The sequence below is a fragment of the Sminthopsis crassicaudata genome, chromosome 5 (assembly GCF_048593235.1).
Source record: "Sminthopsis crassicaudata isolate SCR6 chromosome 5, ASM4859323v1, whole genome shotgun sequence".
Taxonomy (NCBI): domain Eukaryota; kingdom Metazoa; phylum Chordata; class Mammalia; order Dasyuromorphia; family Dasyuridae; genus Sminthopsis; species Sminthopsis crassicaudata.
In genome coordinates, this window is record NC_133621.1 from 51053939 (window position 1) to 51073846 (window position 19908).

The window sequence follows — 19908 nt, forward strand, 5'->3', positions numbered from 1 at the left end:
CAAACTCCTTAGAAACCACCGGCTGTGGGCAGGACCCTCCTTGCCTGGTATACAGATTAGCTGCACTCCTTTAATAAAAAAGATACCTCAGTGAAGGAGCCCAGTTCAGTAGTATCAATGGCAATAAGGCAACTTTATTTTCACCATTGAGTTTATGCTCTGGAATTTGTGATTTTATTTTGGTCTTCATATAAAGGACATCTGATTTCTGTGCAGATATTTTGGAATTTCAAAAAACCAAATCACCTTCCACCATATCCCATTTCCATTTATTACTATTAGCATGCAGTCTACAATAATAAAATTCACAAAAAAACTAGGAACTTGGTCTGTGTTTTTTTTTTTTCTCTAGATTTGACTCTTTTTTTTTTTTTTTGATCAGATAAAAGTAGGTCTGTGGATTCTCATCTCTGAGGATCTAAAAATGATAGAAATGGAAAATTGGGTAATGAATAGAATGCTGGACTTTTAATCTGGAAGATATAGGTTTTAACCTATTTCAGCTCATCAAGTATCTCTCTACTGCCCTATAGGTTATCTGAAACTTTAAATCTTTAGAGATTTTATGAACTGCTGCCATATAACCTTACTGGCCGAGTATTAAAAGCAATTTTCAAAAATTGACTTCTGTTTCATGGGGTAAACAATCTATGGAAGCCCACCTTAAGAACATTACCTATAGATGAACATGCTTTATAAATAGTAGTATATCCACTAATGAGAAATAATCAGCACATATATTGATAGCATATATTAATAACGAATAATATATATATATATACACTAATAAATATTAGTTTGAAGATCAGGGATGAATAAGAAAAATGTCGAGCACAAGAAAGTATATGTATGCATGCTTGTATGAAAGACAGAAACGGACACAGAGAGATGGAGAAGCAGGGACATAGGCAGAAAGAGATAGACAATAGCAGGGAAAGGGAAGGAAATGAGAAAAAAGAAAAGTCAAACAAGTAATATATCATACAAGTGAAGATTTCAAAAGGATAGAAGCTTAAAGTGAAGGAAGACACTTCTGAGGACCAGGATACTAGCAATCAGCAAAAAAGAAATGATTTAGAGAGAAGTTTTTCCTAAATCCAGGGATGCCTTTTTTGGGACATATTATAGTAATTTTTTGGTGAGTACTTGCTGGACTAGTACAATGGTTTTTTGGTTTGGTTTTTGATAAGGTAAAATTTCTGGGTACGCTTTATGAACAACTTCTCTGTTTTCTTCCAACTTAATGTGTCTGTGACTGGTTCTGTGATACATGCTTGGAGAACTAGATGGGCTCAGTATGCAAGGAATAGAGAGAGAGAGATAGGGAGAGAAAGACAGACACAGAGACATTTTTTTCTTAAACAAAGGCAAAAGTAAGGGTCAGATTGAATTGAAAGAACCCAGAACCAATGAAAGCTCTAAGTAAAACTCAGGGTGATACCATATCCCTAAGATGAGCAGAAGATACGTACAGGAGGATGGCAACAATTTAGAAACTATTCTCATTTCCAAAGCCAGGTTGCCTTTTCAATCCTTGGGTGGCACTCATTAAGATCAATGTTGAACAGAAATCAGGCAAGATCTGAGAGTTTTTTCTATTGAGGTAACTAACAAGTATTTTCTTACAAGTGTAAATGTTCCTCTTTTTGCTTAAGAAAAAAAATATCAGCAGCTTAATTGATATTCTTGGTTAATGATAAGAGCCTTTGTTTTGGAAATGCCTTGACATTTCACTAACAAACACTGGGGAAGCCATTGAAGTACCTAGTTTCAGGGTCCTTGCCAACTTCAAAGTGATAATTTATTGAGTGCCTACTTTGGAGTATATGATATGGTCTTCAATCTCAAGTTCCTGGTATGGGGGTGCAATAGATAGAGTACTGGGTCTAGCGTCAGGAAGATCCATGTCCAAATCCAACCTGAAATATCTACTAGCAGTGTGACCCAGGGCAAAATTTCCATTTCCCTCAGTTTTCTCATCTATAAAATTGGCATAATAATAGCATCTCCCTCTCAAGGGGTTTGTGAGCATTAAATGATGACATGCTTTGCTCCTTCAGAATTCCTCATTGGTTCTATGCTACAGCTTGTTTACTTATACCAAATTTTATGCTAGCTACAATTGTTACAGGAAATTAATTCAAAATAATTAACATTAGTTCTGAAAAATGTATTAAAGAAATTTACTTATTATTTGCAGACTACTTTATAGATCAGAGATTCGTTTTTTTTTTAAAATTTATTTGTTTAAAACTTAAAAACAATGAAAAAAAAATAGAAAGAGAAAGGGGGGGAATTTTCATATTCCCAGAAGAACATCAGGGAGGATTCAAAATATCTGACAAATTTCCATTTCAAAAAAGTATATATAGTAAAAGACATTATATTCATGACTGTGTATCTTTTCTTTGCTTCCTTGTAGGTTATTTTTTTGCTCTGTGCTTTGTACTTTATTCTTCCTCCCTTATGTCTACTTCCTCCAAGCAGTTAAGTACAGATATATTTATATATGTATATATTCATATACATACACATATGCACAATGGAAATGAAAATTCCTCTTCTCCACAGTAGGAAGCAGTTAATCAGTCATTGGTAAATGTTCTTCTTTTTCTATGTATTCATGTAAATTTGGTCACCAACAATTTTCTGTTTTCATCAGTACATTCAGGTGTAAACTCAACAAGATGAATTAAAAAGAAGAGCCAATCTACTTGAAAATGCAACTTTTGAAGAATTCTTTATGAATTATTATAGAATATGGTCAAAGGCATTGGAAATATCATTGAGAAGATCAGATACTCTATGATGAACTATTGGGAGAACAAGTGCAAGTATCATGTAGAATGGGCAGGCATGGATAGGATAGGTCCATATTCAAATGGAATATTTGAGAATACAGCATAGTGAGAAAACTAACTTTTTAGCATCCAAAGTTAAAAGGGAAAAACAAAGGAAATTATTATAAATTATTTTGTTTAATTATAGTCCAATAAAACTAACAAATTGAATGAAATAAATGAATATCTAAAAAAGCATACCATAAGCAGATTAACATTATAAGTAATAGAGACTTGAAATAATCCAATCTTAGAAAAGTTTAATTGAATAAGCCATAAATGAACTCTCTGTTAAAACTATTATAGATATGAAAATAAACCACAAATCCATATGAATAAAAAACATGAATCAGAATGGATTTAATTGAAATTAGGCAGCTGAATGAGAAAATATTTAAATGTCTGCTCTCATTTCTTTTGTGTTTTTACAGGTGAATCTATTTCTTTGGAAGATATTTCTCAGAGACAGAGGTTTGCACTTGGATTGAAAGGGGAAAAAAACTCAAAAACATTAAAAATAAAAACGAAAAGAGAGGAAAATAGAGTATGTATATGTGTGTGTGTGTGTGTGTGTGTTTGTGTGTGTGTGTGTGTGTGTGTGTATTTTGCTGAGGGCAATTGGGGTTTAAGTGGACTTTGCCCCAGGGTCCACACAGCTAGGAGGAAAATACTATTCTTAAGAATGAGTCAAAATTACTTCTTCACGGTCCTTTCCTACAGATTTTTTGAAAAATGATTTTTTTTAAGAAACTGAGAAAATATCGATAGAAGATTCTTAGGTTAGGGTTGTAACTACCAAGGGATTCTTATCTTAAAATATCAGAGAGAGATTGTTTGAGGAGAGTTTTAAGGCTGTATTTTGTCCTGCAAAGTCAAAATTTTTTTTTTTCCTTAATTTTTGGTTGGTGTGTAATCAACAAACAATAAACATAGTGAAATGATGCATTTTCTATACCTTTCAATCAGTTATGAGTATGGGAAGATGTGTTTTGAGAAAAAATCATCCAAGAATGCCTACTAATTAATATTATCTCTAATATATTTATAAACAATTTTCATAATAATTTATGGGGAAAGTAGCCATTTGGGTGGGTAGTGATTTTTTATTTATAACACACCATCTCTGTCACTGAATGTTCACAAAGATAGTTCTTCATGTCTGAAATGTATTCACTCCTTCCTAATCTTAAAGTTGCCTAATCCCAGAATTCTTATCTGCAAGACTCAACTAAGGAGTCTGCTTGTTCCTAAAGTTTTCCCAGATTTGTCCTCCGTACTCCTCCTCCAAATTGCTACTGCTTTTTTTCTTCTCAAATCATTTTACATTATACTCACATACAGATTGCAACTCTTACTTCTGCCTCTTTGCAATATAATAAATGAGCCCTTTGAGGGCAGAGATTGTTTAATTTCTCCTTCCATCTCCAGTACCAGGAATAATAGAATCTTGCACATAGTAGGTACTTAATACATATTTATTGGATTGAACTGAAGCCCACATTCATCTATGAAAATAGTAAATCACTACAGAAATGTCAATAATTTGTTTTATTCCATATGCATTTATTTTATCTGTTTCTATTTTCATCTCTAACTATTGAGATGACCTAACTTAGTTGAGTTTCATGCCTAACTTTGTTTAGACTCATTTTCATTGTTTTTCATAATTACAGGAACCACCACCATTTGTAATTGCCTAGCATCCTCTGGAATGCTTGGCAAATGAACTTGCACTCTAAACTTGTATTTCCTTTTGGCAGCAATGTGTTTTATTTTGGCATTGAGGACAAGTTGAGGTGGTTTCTCAGTTCTTTCAGTCTCTTTATTTTTGATAATTACTTTTTCTTGGTTAAACTTATGTTGATCATCACAATCAATGCTTTTATTTAAAAAAATCAATCTCCATTTTTCTTTTATTTATTTAGTCATTGATTTATCTATATATCCATTCATTCATTCATTATTTATTTATTCTTTCTTTCTTTCTTCTATTTAAGTAGGATAGAAATATCCGTATGAATTAGCTATACAGAAATTCTTCTTATTCTTATTCTTTGTTCTCTTTTCAATCTTGATTTTGACCTTGGCTCTAAGTAGTTAATGGTCTGTGAAATTATGCTGAGGTTGGTAGCCATTGATTTCTTCTTATGATATGCTCAATTTCTTTTTTGACACAAGTTTGTTTTGGTGATTATCTTATGTAAAATCATTTAGCTGTTTCCCAGGAAGTGTTCATAATGTAGCATTTGACAGTCTTTCCTATCTTAAATCCAAATCATATTTTTGGATACAGCTTACTGCCCTCTTTTATGCCTATTTTTTCACATCGAAGAAATCAAGTATCAGAGAGACCAGGTGGTATAGTGGATAGAGTGCCAGCCTGGAATTAGGAAGATTCTTCTTCCTGAGAATAAATGTGATTTTAGACACTTACCACCTAAGTGACCCTGGGCAAGTCACTTAATCCTATTTGCCTCAGTTTCTTTCTCAGTTAAATGAAAGGGAGAAGTAAACGGCAGATCATTCCAGTATCCTTGTCAAGAAAACTCAAAATGGGGTTATGGACAGTAGAAAATGGCTGAAATAATGAATTCAATGAATCAAATATCAGAGTATAAAATGACTTGGTTTGGATGTCAAGTACTTCCTAGAATTTTTTACTTCCACAAATGCTTGTAACAGATGTCACTATATAAACAACAATTTCTTTACGATGTTGCATTGGTTTACCATTATCCTAATTTTTATTGGTTTGCTTTTGGTCTTGCTTTAAGCATCAGAAAAGAAGCCATTTTTATCAATATTACCTTTGGTCTCAGTTTACTCAGCTGTAAAATAAAGGAGCTGTATTAGGTGGACCTTTGAGTTTCCTTCCAGATCTAAATCAGTTGCCTATGATGCTATGAACTTCTTTCTTTAATCATCTTTCCAAGGAGAATGTATAAACCATTCTTCCATTTGGCTGTCAGTTTTTTTTATAGCTTCTGGCTCCTTGAACACATATACACATCTATTCAATATTCATTGCAGATGTGGTTATATTAGTCTAATAATATGTTATAGATGGTCTCTTCCATTGCCAAACCACCATTTTTGCAGGAGTAGAAGGGGGCTCCCAATGAATGAGGACCTGTTTTTGTCTTATGAGTCATTCCATTAGTCTGCATGGCCAAATAATTCATCTCTTAGTGGCCAGCCTTCTGGAGGAAAGCCTGTTTATGTAGTCCTTGGCCAGTAGATATGGTCTATTACTAATATTGGACTTAAATCTTTTCAGGATTAATAAAACCAGCCAAAAAGTATTCTCTTCTGATATAGCATTAAAGAAACCAAAACAATACCATGTCACGATAAAGTTTCAGAAAAGGTCTTCAGTTATCACTAGTGGCCTGTTGTAATTCTTTCTAGATGGCAAATATCTAAATTTCCTTTCTTATAAATGCCATTGTGCTTATTATACAAAGCCCCATACGAAGGGTTTCCTAGATGAGATCTGATCATTCCAAAGAGATCAGCCTGGCAATACACACTGGCAGAACCAAATGAATAAAAAATTGCCCTTATCCAGAATGTGACATGATATTATGAGGGCAGCCTACTAACACTATCCATCAATAGTCACATCTGGCTTTAGCGCTGCTGATGAACAATGAAGAGAGGCAAGAATTGAATAGGAGAAAAACAGACTGGATCATATTTGGTAAGATGAACAGAATTGTCAACAATTCTAAGTTTTATCTTGTTATACAAGCTCTTCTTTTAAAATACCAATATTCTCTCAATGATTCCATATGGCTATAAATCACAGAATCCAATGATTTCAAAAAGAACAAAGATTATTAGTGAATAAAAGAGTAACAGGAAGAGGTATCATTGATATAAATAAGCTACAGCATGTTATAAGCAAAATCCTCCAAAATCCAAAAGAGTAGTCTTTGGGGGGCAGCTAAATGGCTCAGTTGATAGAGTACTGGACATGAGTTCAAATATGGCCTTAGACACTTAATACTTCCTAGCTGTGTGACCCTGGGCAAAAAAAAAAGTCATTAGCCATGAATGACTATAAAAGGTGAGGTGATAATGGAGTGAATTGGGTATAACCTATGGAAAGGCCATGCTACACTGATATCCATGAAACACCACAAAATCTGAGGAAAAACAAGTTTGCTGATATTCCATAGGAAGGATTTACTGAAAGAGATGGTTATAAATCAGATAGCAAAAGAAGGTATGGATGGGATAGGCTCTTCCTGATTCACCTAACTTTCCGTAGCTTTCTTCTTCTTCAATTTACTTTGCAATTATCAATGTACAGGTTGTACACTTTTTTTACCTCTTATACAATGTAAGTTCCTTGAGGGCAGGAGCTTTCTATCTTTGCATCTCTAGCAACTAATAATGCCTCTCACATAAGTTCTTTTGAATGATCAGAATTGACTTGATTTGATTGTAATACAAATTAATGAGGTGGCAAAGTGTGCCCATCAGTAAAATCATAAATTAAATAAAGTATTGAAAAATATTTTTAAGAGAAATGATGCTTCTCAACATGGGATATATATGCTTGTGCCTCTTATTTCCATATTTGTACTATGTAGTTAGTGATGAAGAATGGAAAAGGAACTAGGCTTGGAGATAGGAAAACTCAGATTCAAAATTGACCTGACACTTAACAGCTGTAAGTGTCATGTAGGCAAATCACTTAACTGCTTTGTACCTCAATTTCCTCATATGAAAAATGTGTGTGTGAAATGGACTCCATGGCCTCTAACATCTCTTCCAGCTCTAAATGTACATTTTCTTTTTCTTTAATTAGTCCTCTATAGGGATTGGTCTTGCTTAAAAGATTTTTCTTTCTTCAATTCGTCACAGGTGAACCTTTTCATTCTCCTGTTTTCGTTTTTTCTTAAGTTGAGTCATTTACAGAGAATTTTAACTCAGGCTGTTTTTCTCCTGGAGTGTTAAGGACAGGAATTCGATCACAAAAAGGGTTAAATTTGGGATTAACATTTGTCTTCTTTTCTTGTTTACAAAGTATCGCTTTTTCTATCCTTTTTTTTTCTCCTGTAAGGCATTCTTGGCTATTTAGTATCCTTCTTGCCCAACTCTTTATCCATTATTCTCTTTGTTCTTTCTGTTTCTTAATAGGGCTATATTTTTCTAATATTCTCTTACTTGAAACTATCAACATGTTTGAATGACCCTTGAAAACTAAGACTGGGGACAACCCAAATGGGAAAACACAGTAGTTGGAGAGAATTCTTTTTGTTCAAAACCAAATTTAGTCTATTTTGAGATAGAATTGATTCAATTCTAAACGTTTATTCCAAGAAGGCTCTGGAGCTAATTAGATTTAATAAATTGGCCTTAAAGTTGTAGACAATGGAACATTTACAAAAGTCTAAGACAGTGCAAAACGAAGAGCTCCTCTCATCAAATCCTTTCTTCTTGGCTTCAAATATATTTGAAAGGAAATTTGTTCACTGCGCCAGATTTAGAAGACAAAATCCAACCAAGCAAAACCAGCAGCTTGATAAAAGAGAGTTGTTGAAATAGAATATTGTGAAATTGAATGGAAATTAAATAGTATATTCTGTGGGAGAAAACCATGAAAACAGGAATAGGATAAACCTGAGTCAGGATCATCATGCCTTCTGTTTGTTGCTACTGCCATTACTGTGTGCCATCATTTAGCCTTTGCCAAATGATTTCTCATTGTCCAGAAACAGAAAGTTGGACTGCAACTACAAAACATGATGCCAGCAAACAAAGGGAATTTTCACTTCCAACCTATAAGTGCTGGAACTCTATCTTTCCAGAAATCAGCAAGAGTCAGGATCACTAAACGTCTTTATTCTAGATCTTTACCTTCGCCTCCAACGCCCGGTCACGAGTGCAAGTGAGCTTGAGTTCCACCACCCAAGTTTCTCTTGCTCCTCCCACACACGTCACTTCCCCCTCTTTGTCCCACCAATCAAGTCAGCACAGAACAGCTGGGGAGGGTCAACCTTAAACAAGTTAATAGGGAACCGTCCAATTGGCAATTAGTCTCACGTGCTTCATCATCCAAGTGCATTGCTCAGTTCTAGCCCTTTACATCTCCTGCTTTCTTTTGTTTTAGACCACAGGAGGTCGCGCCATCCCTGACCTTTCAGGGAGATGAGAACCCCAAAAAGGACGTGATCACGCCCCCCCTGACTTCTCAGGAGGGGAGATGAAAGCACTAAAAAGGAGATAATCACGCCCTCCCTGACATCTCAGGAAGGGAGATGAGAAGCACCAAAGAGAAGTGGGGATTTGCTAGCGGGTTTCTGGATTGAAGGGCCTTATTAGAGACAAGTATGCACAAACCCATCAGCATGGGAGTTATTACACAAGCACATAGCAATAACGCAGAGGCTATTAGTGGTGACTCTCCCCACAGTCAGTGCAGACTCGATGTGGTGTAACAAACAGGAATTGTACATGCAAGCGCCCAACGTGGTGGACGCATCAGGAATTATCAGGTTTTGAAAATATTTAATATTCAGAATTAAGATTCTGAAAGATCCGGTAGAAACGCCACTTAAGAGGGAAGACAGAGAAGTAATATGGACCCAGGTAAATCTGGGATCAGACTCAAGGACACAGCTGAACATAATGCTTATATCAAGAGGTTAAAGAGCCAGATGGAAGATCTTTTAACAAAGATCACCACTGAAGAACAGCAGGAAGCTTGTAATCAAGCTCCACAAAGGCTATCCCCACACCTATTAGATATAGCTCGGAGAGGGAGCAACCTAGAGCTAATGTGTTTGTATGACAGTATAGAGTATAAAATGCCACAGCAAGAGTTGCTGGAATTGCAGGTTAAACTACAGATGGAGATAGAGAAAGAAGAAAAAGCTAGGTTACTACAGATAGAACAGGAAGAGTTCAAACCAGTGGCAGAAACTAAGGAAGGAAATAAACGAATCACATGGACTTCAGTTGTAGAAATTCTTCTTAGCGTTTTGTTGGTTTACCTTGTGCATTGTTGTTTTAAGGAATTTATTGATTACTCTTTCATTGAGAAGAAGTTTAGTTCTTTTTATGTGCAAAGCTCAGGTTTGATTTTGAATCAGCCTTTGGGGAATTTTCCAATTCTTCTTCCCTCTGCCTCACCTTCTTGGGCCAAGGGAGAAGGGGGAGGAGGAAAAGGAAGGGAGATAATACCATCAGCACTGCCCATTAATCCATTCAAAACTCCTGTGTCTTTTCAAAGGACTGGAGTAGGCTTTATGCCCCAAGGCAAAAAGGAATTGTGGGGTATTGAGTATAATCAGAAAAGTTTTAAAAATACAGTTCGGTTAATTTCTAAGAAACCTTACAGGGACAAGACCTTGCAGTTAGAGAGAGTGGAGTTTTATACTTGTAAAACTGCTAGGATCGTCTTTGGAGAGTTGGAACTCCTCTTTTCTTACCTCGTGGATTTTCCACTTCCACAGGTGAGCTTGATTTCCCAACCCCCTACGGGTACTTATAAAACAGTGTTTATGTCTAGAATGGGTTGGAAAATTGCTGTTTTAATCACTAGAATAAATAGACAGTGTGTGATCTTTGACCCAGGAGGAAAAGTAATATCAGATTTATTGATTCACACTCCTGGAGTACAATTCGGTATCAGAAACTCAAACTTTGATTTTTAGGCAAAAGAATTCAGGGATATAGCCGAGTGTTCTAGTAAAGTCATTACTGCACAGACTATCCCCAAGATCTTCTCTTCTAAACAAGAGAAGGGAATTTTGGGATATGTGATTGCTTACAATTTTTAAATTTTGATTTTACATTTTTAAACACTTTTGATTTTACATCTTCAAAACATTTTTGATTTTACATTTTAAAGTTATTTTGGTTTTACACTTTTAATCTATTTTGGTTTTACACTTTTAAATTATTTTGGTTTTACATTTTTAAATTCTTTGCCTTTTACCTTAGCAATGCACTTCGGGCATACACAGAAAGTGCAGCTAAGTGACAGACTGACTAACTTTTGTCTGACTTTTGATCTTTTTGACAACAACTTTGTTTCCACTGTGATGTGGAAAGGCCTGGATGGCATTTGGAAAGGCCCAAGTTGGGCCCTGGGTACATTCCTTCCTAGGTGCAGATCCAGCAGTAGAGTTCATCCCCACCAGAGACATTTGTAACCTGGGGATCCAAGAGAAGGACCAGACAACAGCCCAGAGGGACCTGCCAGATGTCCGCAGCCCTTCAGACGCTGATGGCAGCGATGCCCCTCCTGACCGTGACCAGAGACACCAGACACAGTTCCAGTGTTGCAGCTGAAATGGACTGTTTTGGGTGATACGCAATATAAAGACTGTAAATGGACAATGGGCCTGCTTGCTTCTCCCGTGGCCACTTGCCATATGGTGGCCTGGGAAGAGGCTTTGCCCTATGCTTTCTATTGAAGGACTATGCTTTTAAATTAGTGGGTGAAAAACCAACACACCCACCTGCCATTGTTATTGAGACAATGTTACTGGACATGACTGCTTATGTGCACCTGTGAAACTAGAATTGTTCTAGAATTGTGAAAAGTGCAATAGAGAATTGTGATAAGCTAGAATTGCTCTAGGATTGTGAAAAGTGCAATAGAGAATTGTGATAAGCTAGAATTGCTCTAGGATTGTGAAAAGTGCAATAGAGAATTGTGATAAGCTAGAATTGTTCTAGAATTGTGAAAAGTGCAATTGAGAATTGTGATAAACTAGAATTGCTCTAGGATTGTGAAAAGTGCAATAGAGAATTGTGATAAGCTAGAATTGTTCTAGAATTGTGAAAAGTGCAATTGAGAATTGTGATAAACTAGAATTGCTCTAGGATTGTGACAAGTGCAATTGAGAATTGTGATAAGCTAGAATTGTTCTAGGAGTGTGAAAAGTGCAACAGAAAATTGTAAGAAACTAGAATTGGTCTAGAACTGTGATAAATGTAACTAGAATTGTGACAACCTACCTACTGATATTTGTTAACTAGAATTGTGATGTTTTACCTTGTTGACTTCCCACCTCAGTGTTGACATCCTGCCTCATTGGCATCCAATCTCTTTGGCCTATTATCTCGAGTATGACTTTGATGAATGGGTTGAACATTTGGGCCACTGTTGAGCCTGGTTCTCATTGTCATACTTCTGTTTACTGATCTGCTGCTTTGTACCTTCTTGGGCATAACACTGTCATCTCATGGATCAAGTGAACTATAGCTGGTGCTAAAAGTTTAGCTTGGTGAGATGTGCGGTTCCCGCAAAACAAGAGAAAGGGAATTGTAAGGGCCCTTTAAATGGGCGGACACAGTGCATCGGGAGATTGAGGCCCAGAAGTAATTTCTATGGATATTAGGACTGCCCTTGGGCGGGATCCTGGCCATATTGAGATAGTTTTGTAATGGGTGACTCTCTCGCTGATTGGCTGTGTGTGTGACCTCACAGGCCCTATGTAAGCCCACTGCAGGCAGCAACCGCCCTCTTTAATCTCGTGCTGTTCACCCTGGCTCCTAGCCTGGGTGGCCAAGCCAAGATGGGTAGCCGAAAGAGGTAAGGATTTTGGTAGTGAACACATGGGTCTTCTGACCAGGTGTTCACTCGGGAACCAACAAGTCAGGGCATCAGCTAGGGCATTATGTGAGTAGGTATAATAAAGGCTTTTAAGATTACATGTGGTTGTTCTTGAGTGCGCTACCGGTTATTAAGCTATAGATTCAAGAGATTGTGGCCAGAGACCTTAGAAGGCCTCAGAGGAGGCGAGCCAGGTAGAGCTCACACTGCAAAGGACAGTGGTCAAAGGTACTCTGGTGGGTCTAGGACAGACTAGTAATTGTAACTGCCAGGAGAGCACGTTACATATAAGGAGTAATCATCATATTGCCCATTGGGCAAAACTTCCAGGGCCTTTCTCGGTACTTTTTAACTGGGGAGAGAGAAAAAGAGATAGAGAAGAGGAGGGGGAGGTAGAGAAGGGAAGAGAAGAAAAAGAAAGGGGAGAGAAGAAGAGGAAAAAGGAGAGGATGAGATGGAGAAGAGAGGAGAGGAGAAAAGAGGAAAGGAGAAGAGAAGAGAAGAAGGAAAAAAGCAAAAGTTGGAAAAGAGATGGGATAAGACAGAGTGGATGAGGAAATTTCCCTGATGTATATGTAAACAAGACAATGAGAAATCCAAAGTATTAACTGAGTTGTGAGGAATGAAAAAAAGCAAAAGCTTCAGGAGAGTTTGTGTATAACAATCTCTCACCAGATAAATGAAGGATGACTGGTGGGGATGTGGGATTAGACAGTTCCCTGGGCCAAACCCCAGGTGGTGCTGCCAGCCAGGGATATCTTGATTACAATAGACAGCCAGTAGCTACAGGGTGTTTGCATGTGTGTGTGTGTGTGTGTGTGTGTGCACTGAGCACTGAGAAAAGGATATTTTCTAACAATGTCTAATATTTATATATACAGATGTCCACATTGCAAATGTTTGCAACTAGGAAAGGGGCTAGATGCAACATTCTGTTGTATAAAAAAAGGATTTAATTATAATCGTATGTCTAAAAATGACTCATTTGTGTTATATTTTTCTGGGTCAAAGGATGATTGTCCAATTTAAGCTTTTTTGTCTTTTTATAGAATTCAATAAAATGTAAAAATTCTTAAAAGGAATCTATAATGGAAAATCAATGTATCTTGAACCAAAAGGTCCAAATTCAAATCTGCCTCTACTATCTACTCTACTTTTGTATGAGGTTGCAAGGATCATTTCTCTTCTCTGAGTCTCAGTTTTCCCACATGTACAATGAACAGATTGGGCTAGTTGATCTCTAGGGCTCTATTCAGTTTTAAATCTCTGATTCTAGGATTGCTTTAATTAGAAGTGATTATACTCCAGATGATGAAAAAAGCTTTTATGATTTGTTTGAGACTATGGAGAGCAATGTAATATCCTTCCATAAGGCATCCATCCCCAGGATCTTCTATTCCTGTCACAATGGACTTTGTGCTTCATGCAGCTGCCACAAAAGCATGACCAAGTCATTCAGATGGATGGCAATATTAAAGAAAGAAGGTGATATTTTTATACATGTGCTTCATATAGTTATTTCACACATCATAGAATCTCAGTGATTATCATCTTCCACACAAAGATCCTAATTATTGATTAGAGAGACAACAGATTAAAAAAAAAAGCATCACTAAGAAGGTACCTCTTTTAATCTATTCCTACAAAATGATTTCCTCCAAATCACATCAAATAAGAAGTAACCTAAATTTCTATGGAGACAGGACCTTCAAATAGTGAGAATCTACTATATCCTAGAGAACACATTCACTTTAAGCAGAGCTCTCACTTGGATGACTCTTCCTTGTACGAAATCTAATTTTGTTTTCTAAAGAAACCTGTGGTTTTTTCATTATTCAGTGATATAATAATAATAATAATAATAATAATAATAATAATAATATGATAATATAATTTAATTATTCTCAAAATTTTACTGTACTTTTAAGCTATGATACTTTAAGTCTTATTGTGGTTTGAAGCTTTCATACTTTGACAAGTTGTAGAACACAATCCATAGATTCATAGTCCTAGCTGGAAGGGAGTTCCAAGGCCATCCTGCCAAGCACCCTAATTTTATAGATTAGAAAGCCCACTTAACATTAATTACTTCAGTGATTGGCCCAACGTAACAAAGGCTGGTATGTCATTATTAAGGTATTCTCACTCCAAAGCCAACTCACTTCCCACTTGTCCAAATGCTCACCCATTAATTACATATTACATACTTCCCCCACCAAAAACTAAACCCATCCTAGACTTGATCTCATTAATTGGCTTCTATTCTCGTCAATGAGATAGAAGTATTTATTTAAAATAGTAATCTGTAGTATGTCAAGTATATCATTATAGAACATTGGTTTCAAAGTCAGGAGACTGGTTTTCAATCCCAGTTTTGACATTTAATAGCTATGTAAGTCATTTAATCTCTCCAAGTCATAGTTTTTCCATCTTTAAAATGGGAATAATACTACATGCATCATCTACTTCACAGAGTTTGTTGTAAGAATACTTCTTTGCAAAATTAAAATTTCATATAAAGAGGAATTGTTCAGCAATTCTATCAAATAAAGAGACTGAAGTACAAATAAGAGAAGTCTCTCCTAATCATCCTCTTCCTCTGCTTGCTCTTCTTTTTTAAACAATTAGCTTCCCTGGAAATGTAGGTGCTACTCACTTGTTTCTCCTATTTGTACAGGAGCTGTAACCCTCTCTGTTTCCAAGTTAGACCATTATTTAAGTAGCATAGAGGTCCTTGGCTCCTCAGCCTTACTACATTAATACTTAACTTATTCAGCACCTTATTGATTGGTGTGTGACACCAATTGTGTGGATACCCTATTGCTTTTAGCCCCATTTCAGTTCAGAATTCTGGAGATTTGCTAGGCTCAGCCTCCTCCCTTCCTCTCTCTACTTCCCAACTGGTTCTCTACCTTTCTACCATCTTTTCAGACTCATTTTACACTAATCCTCTTGCTGTATTCCATGCTTCAGGTTAAATGTGATACTCTTTCCCAAACATCCTCTCCCCCCAGCTTGCCTTCCTGTATTTGTATCAGCTACTTGATAGCTGGTATTGCTGCCATCCAGATTCTCTAGAAGCCTTCACTCATGCTCTATTTTTTTTTGTATGGAGGCAATTGAGGGTAAGTAATTTGCTCAGGGTCTCACAGCTAGAAATCTTAAGTGTCTGAAGCCAGATTTGAACTCAGTTTCTCCTGAATCCAGGGTAGGTACTCTGTCTGCTGCACCATCTAGCTGCCTCATCACTCATCCTCTAAATCTAGAAGGTCACACTATATGAGAATTCATTGAGAGAAGTGAAAATATGCAGCCTGAAAAAGGTTTTGAAGAGCCATGCAAAGTGTCTTCAAGTGTCTGAAGAACTGTCAATGCTTCAAAGGGTTAGACTTATTCCAATTTACCTAAAAGGGGCAAAAATATAAGCAATGAATATGTAGACGTTGTAAAGAAGAATATTTAGGTTTGATATAAGGAAAAATGGAAACAAAATTGAAGTTCTCCAAAAAAAGAAGGGATATGGAAAGACTTACGTGAACTAATGCTAAGTGAAGGGAGTAGAACCAGGAGAACATTGTATACAATAACAGAAATATTGTATGATGATCAACTATAATAGACTTAGCTCTCCTCAGCAGTGTGGTGATCCAGAACAATTCTAATAGACTTGAGATGGAAAATCCCATCTACATCCAGAGAGAAAACTATGGAGACTGAATGAGGATAGAAGCATACTATTTTCAACTTTTGTTTCCTTTCTCATGGTTTTTCTCTTTTGTTTTGATTTTTCTTTCACAACATGACTGATGATATGGAAATATGTTTTAAATGATAGTACATGTATAACCATATCAGATTGCTTGCTGAGTTGGGGATCAGGGAGGTAAGGGAAGGAGAAAAAAACTTTTGAACTCAAAATCTTATAAAAATGAATATTGAGAATTATCTTTACATGTAATCAGAAAAAGTAAAATACTATTAAGTGGGGAGGAAAAGGACGAATGAGTTAACTTTAGTTCCTCATCAATGGAGAGAAGCCTGGAAGGACACTGGTTTTGTTTATTGTAGAAAGGATTCTCATTCCATTAGAAATTCAACCAAGAGTTAAACTATTTCCTTTCTGACTGAAATTTTGTTTAATGTCTTTCTGTAAACCTGTGAAGTAATCTTATCTACCTAATCTTGGATCTCTGCCTATACACTCATCACAGTTTAACTTATACTAACAATCATTGGCTTAGGTTTTACCTCCTCCTAAGAGACCATGGTTTCCTTTAGGGGAAGGACTGTTTATTTTTCACCTTTAATTCAGAATGTAGGAACTTAATAAGTACTTTTTGAAAAAAGAATTAAAATATTAATTATATCTCAAGTTGTACTGAGATTATTCTGGCATCTAATATCCAGTGTATACACCAAGGAGTTTTGGTGGTAATTGCAGTCCTTCAGAAACTAAAAAAAAAAAAGATCAGGCAATGCAGGCTTGGTACTAAAATGCCACCAAGATGTTCCAGGGGCTGCTCCTCCACTTATTTTGCCAAATGAAATAAACAGGCTTGATAACAAGCCAGTTAACTGCAGGCCCTGTCCCAACAATGATAAGGCATCATTAAATAGCAATGAAAGGCAGATGTCAAGGCAAACGAGGTGCGTGTTAAACAAGTTACATGATACATACAAATGTGCTAGCCTTAGGCAAATCATGAAGCTAAATATGGAGGAGAAGCTTTTTACTTCAGGATAGTGGGCTCTTGACCATGTAAACTGAAAACCCAGAACTGTGATGAAATATCTTTACGAAGTCGATACTTTCCAATAGAGCAGTAATGAACTGAACCAGCTACGCCCAGTGAAAGAATTCTGGGAGATAACTATGAACCACTACATAGAATTTCCAAATCCCTCTAATTTTGTCCGCCTGCATTTTGGATTTCCTTCAGAGGCTAAATGTACACTATTTCAAAGTCTGATTCTTTTTGTTCAGCAAAACAACTGTTTGGTTTAATTTATACTCTCACATATTTAACATGTATCGACCTGCCATCTGGAGGGGGGAGGAGGGGAAAAATTGGAACAAAAGGTTTGACAACTGTCAACATTGTAAAATTACCCATGCAAATATCTGGTGAATAAAAACTATTAAAAAAAAAAGAAATCAATACTAAAAACACTGACATGCTGACATTGGAAGAGGAGCTACTTTATAGTAAGTCATTGTCCTAGAAGAGGCCAAAGTGCTTTGAGAGGAGGGTCAAGGAAGATGAAATGGCAATTTTATTTTTTCCATTTTTAGGGAAAAGAAGCACTTTTAATAATTAAGTGGACTACAGATGTTCCCATTTATTATTCGTCCAGAGAGAGGCACTAACATAGCCCTACTAGTCGTTTAACACTGAACTCCTCTTTTTGCCTTCATACTCTCTATTCTTTTTAAAATAGAAACCAAGCCAGGCTGAGCTTGAAAAATAAAAACCTCTTTTATAAGGAGAAATGACATTGTGCCATCCATTGAGGAGGGGGCAAACCTGGATCCCAGACTGTGAACCAGTATTTCATGAGCTCTTCCTGGTGTTCCCTCTCAAACAGAGACTCTGTGTCCCCTAGCTTTTAGGAAAATATCCCTTCACCCAGCTACCCTGCAGAAAGTTCCTTCTATTTTTTAAAAAAGAAATATCTATAATTAGTAATACTCTTCCTCAGATAAGCATGACTTTCTCAAGCTTTTGTACTGCATCCCCCCCCCCCCACCCCTTCCCCTTGAAAAGTCAGGACAAGCCCTGAAGTTGGACAAAATCAAATTTGTGATGGAGAAAACTATCAGTTTCAACCATATCAACAAAAGTGTATATTTCTATAGTGTATTAAGGCTCACGGAGTACCTTCTACCCAATAATCCTGTGAGATCCATCAAATTACATAGGATTATCACTAAAGAAACTAAAGCTCTGAGCCAGAGTCCTGGACATAGCTAATAGGACAAGATTCACACCCAGGTGTTTTCTATGTTCAAATATGGTGTTCCTTTCATTGCAAACACTCCCTCTTGTGGCTTCTCCATAATTCTGTCAATGGGATGGAAACCTGGAAACATAATCCTTTGGCACATATGACATGTGGACAGCCTTTGGGGGATTATCTCATGTCACCAGTAGCACTTGGAACTGATGGTAGGAGCCCATCATCCCCACTCCAAACAATGAATTAAGCACTTTGTCAAATGCTTTTCACAACTAGCATTCCACACTGATTCCTTCAGACAAAAAATTTGGAAATGTTTTATTTTGGCTTACAGGGGTACAGACAATTCATCATTACATACAGCCAGATAAAAGTGATATATTTAATAGCCTAAAAAGATATCAGGGGAATCAAAGAATTATAGAAACTTAAGCTGTGGAAGGGATCTTAGAGGAAGAAATATCCAACTTTCTACCCAAAGCATGAAAAAAGGGGAGGGAATCCTGTTTGCTTTGGCCTGATGCTATTAAAGAATTTACTTGTTTTGTTGTAACGATAATAAATTTGTTATTATAGAAGCCAGTCAGCTTCTTTTCATCGCTTATCTTTTTACACATATGAAGATGAAGAATGATGTGTCGATTAGTAGAAGTCCTTCCATTGATACAGATTAAAACCAGTCTGTGACTTTAGTAGGCAATTTTTTTTAGAAATTGTCTTTTTGGAGAGAAACTTTTGACTTCTTGCAATTAATTCCATTTTTTGGTTCTCATGACCCCAACATAGTCTTGTTTCTAAGAGCAACTTTTTACCCATTATACCATACCACTTTGTCAGAATTTTTTTTTTAATTTAATAATGAAACCATGATTTGTAGGAATAGGTTCCTACCTTTATTCCCAGCGAGTTGATAGTGGGGTTTGTTCGACACTGTAATGGCCCAAGGGTCTGAATATGGAAAATATATAGAAGAGACTCATCTCTTGCAGAATTTGGCCATCCCACAGTCAGAAGTGTTTCACTGATAGTACTGGGTCCGATGTTGTGCAGCTGCCAAAAAAATGATTATAGTGACTATCATGACAATATGAATATGTATATATATATATATATATATATGTATATATATATATTATATAATTCCTTTAAGATCAACTGGAATATAAGTACAGAAAAAAATATGTCAACAGTTTAGATGGGGCTAAGAATTAAGACAGTGAGACTTGATGGCTGTTATGAGAGCTTGTTTAAATCCATGCATGGATTTTCTCAACACTGTCCACAGAGCTTAGCCATGTCTAAAATTATGGTGTTTACCTTGATTGTTTTTATTACTTTAATTTTAGAGATAGGCTTGGGACATTAACGGTATCATTTTTAAACTCAGTTGTTGCTTTTCCTAGTAAGAGCTGTCTACTCTTTCCTGCTTACTGACTTGTGAATTGCAACCATATGTGATATATTCTTTTTCACCCCCTGGAAGAATGGTCATCTATCAAATGTGGAAGATAGTCTGGTCTCACCACAGTTCAC

General features: G+C 36.4%; 1 protein-coding gene across 1 annotated transcript in view; it reads right to left on the bottom strand.

Moving 5' to 3' along the window:
• ITGA8 (integrin subunit alpha 8) overlaps window positions 1-19908 on the bottom strand; it is a 213656-nt gene that overhangs the window by 41930 nt on the left and 151818 nt on the right. The window contains exon 25 of the mRNA XM_074266669.1: window positions 19267-19425. Within this exon, the coding sequence (XP_074122770.1) occupies window positions 19267-19425 (159 nt within the window). The remainder of the gene's footprint in view (window positions 1-19266; window positions 19426-19908) is intronic.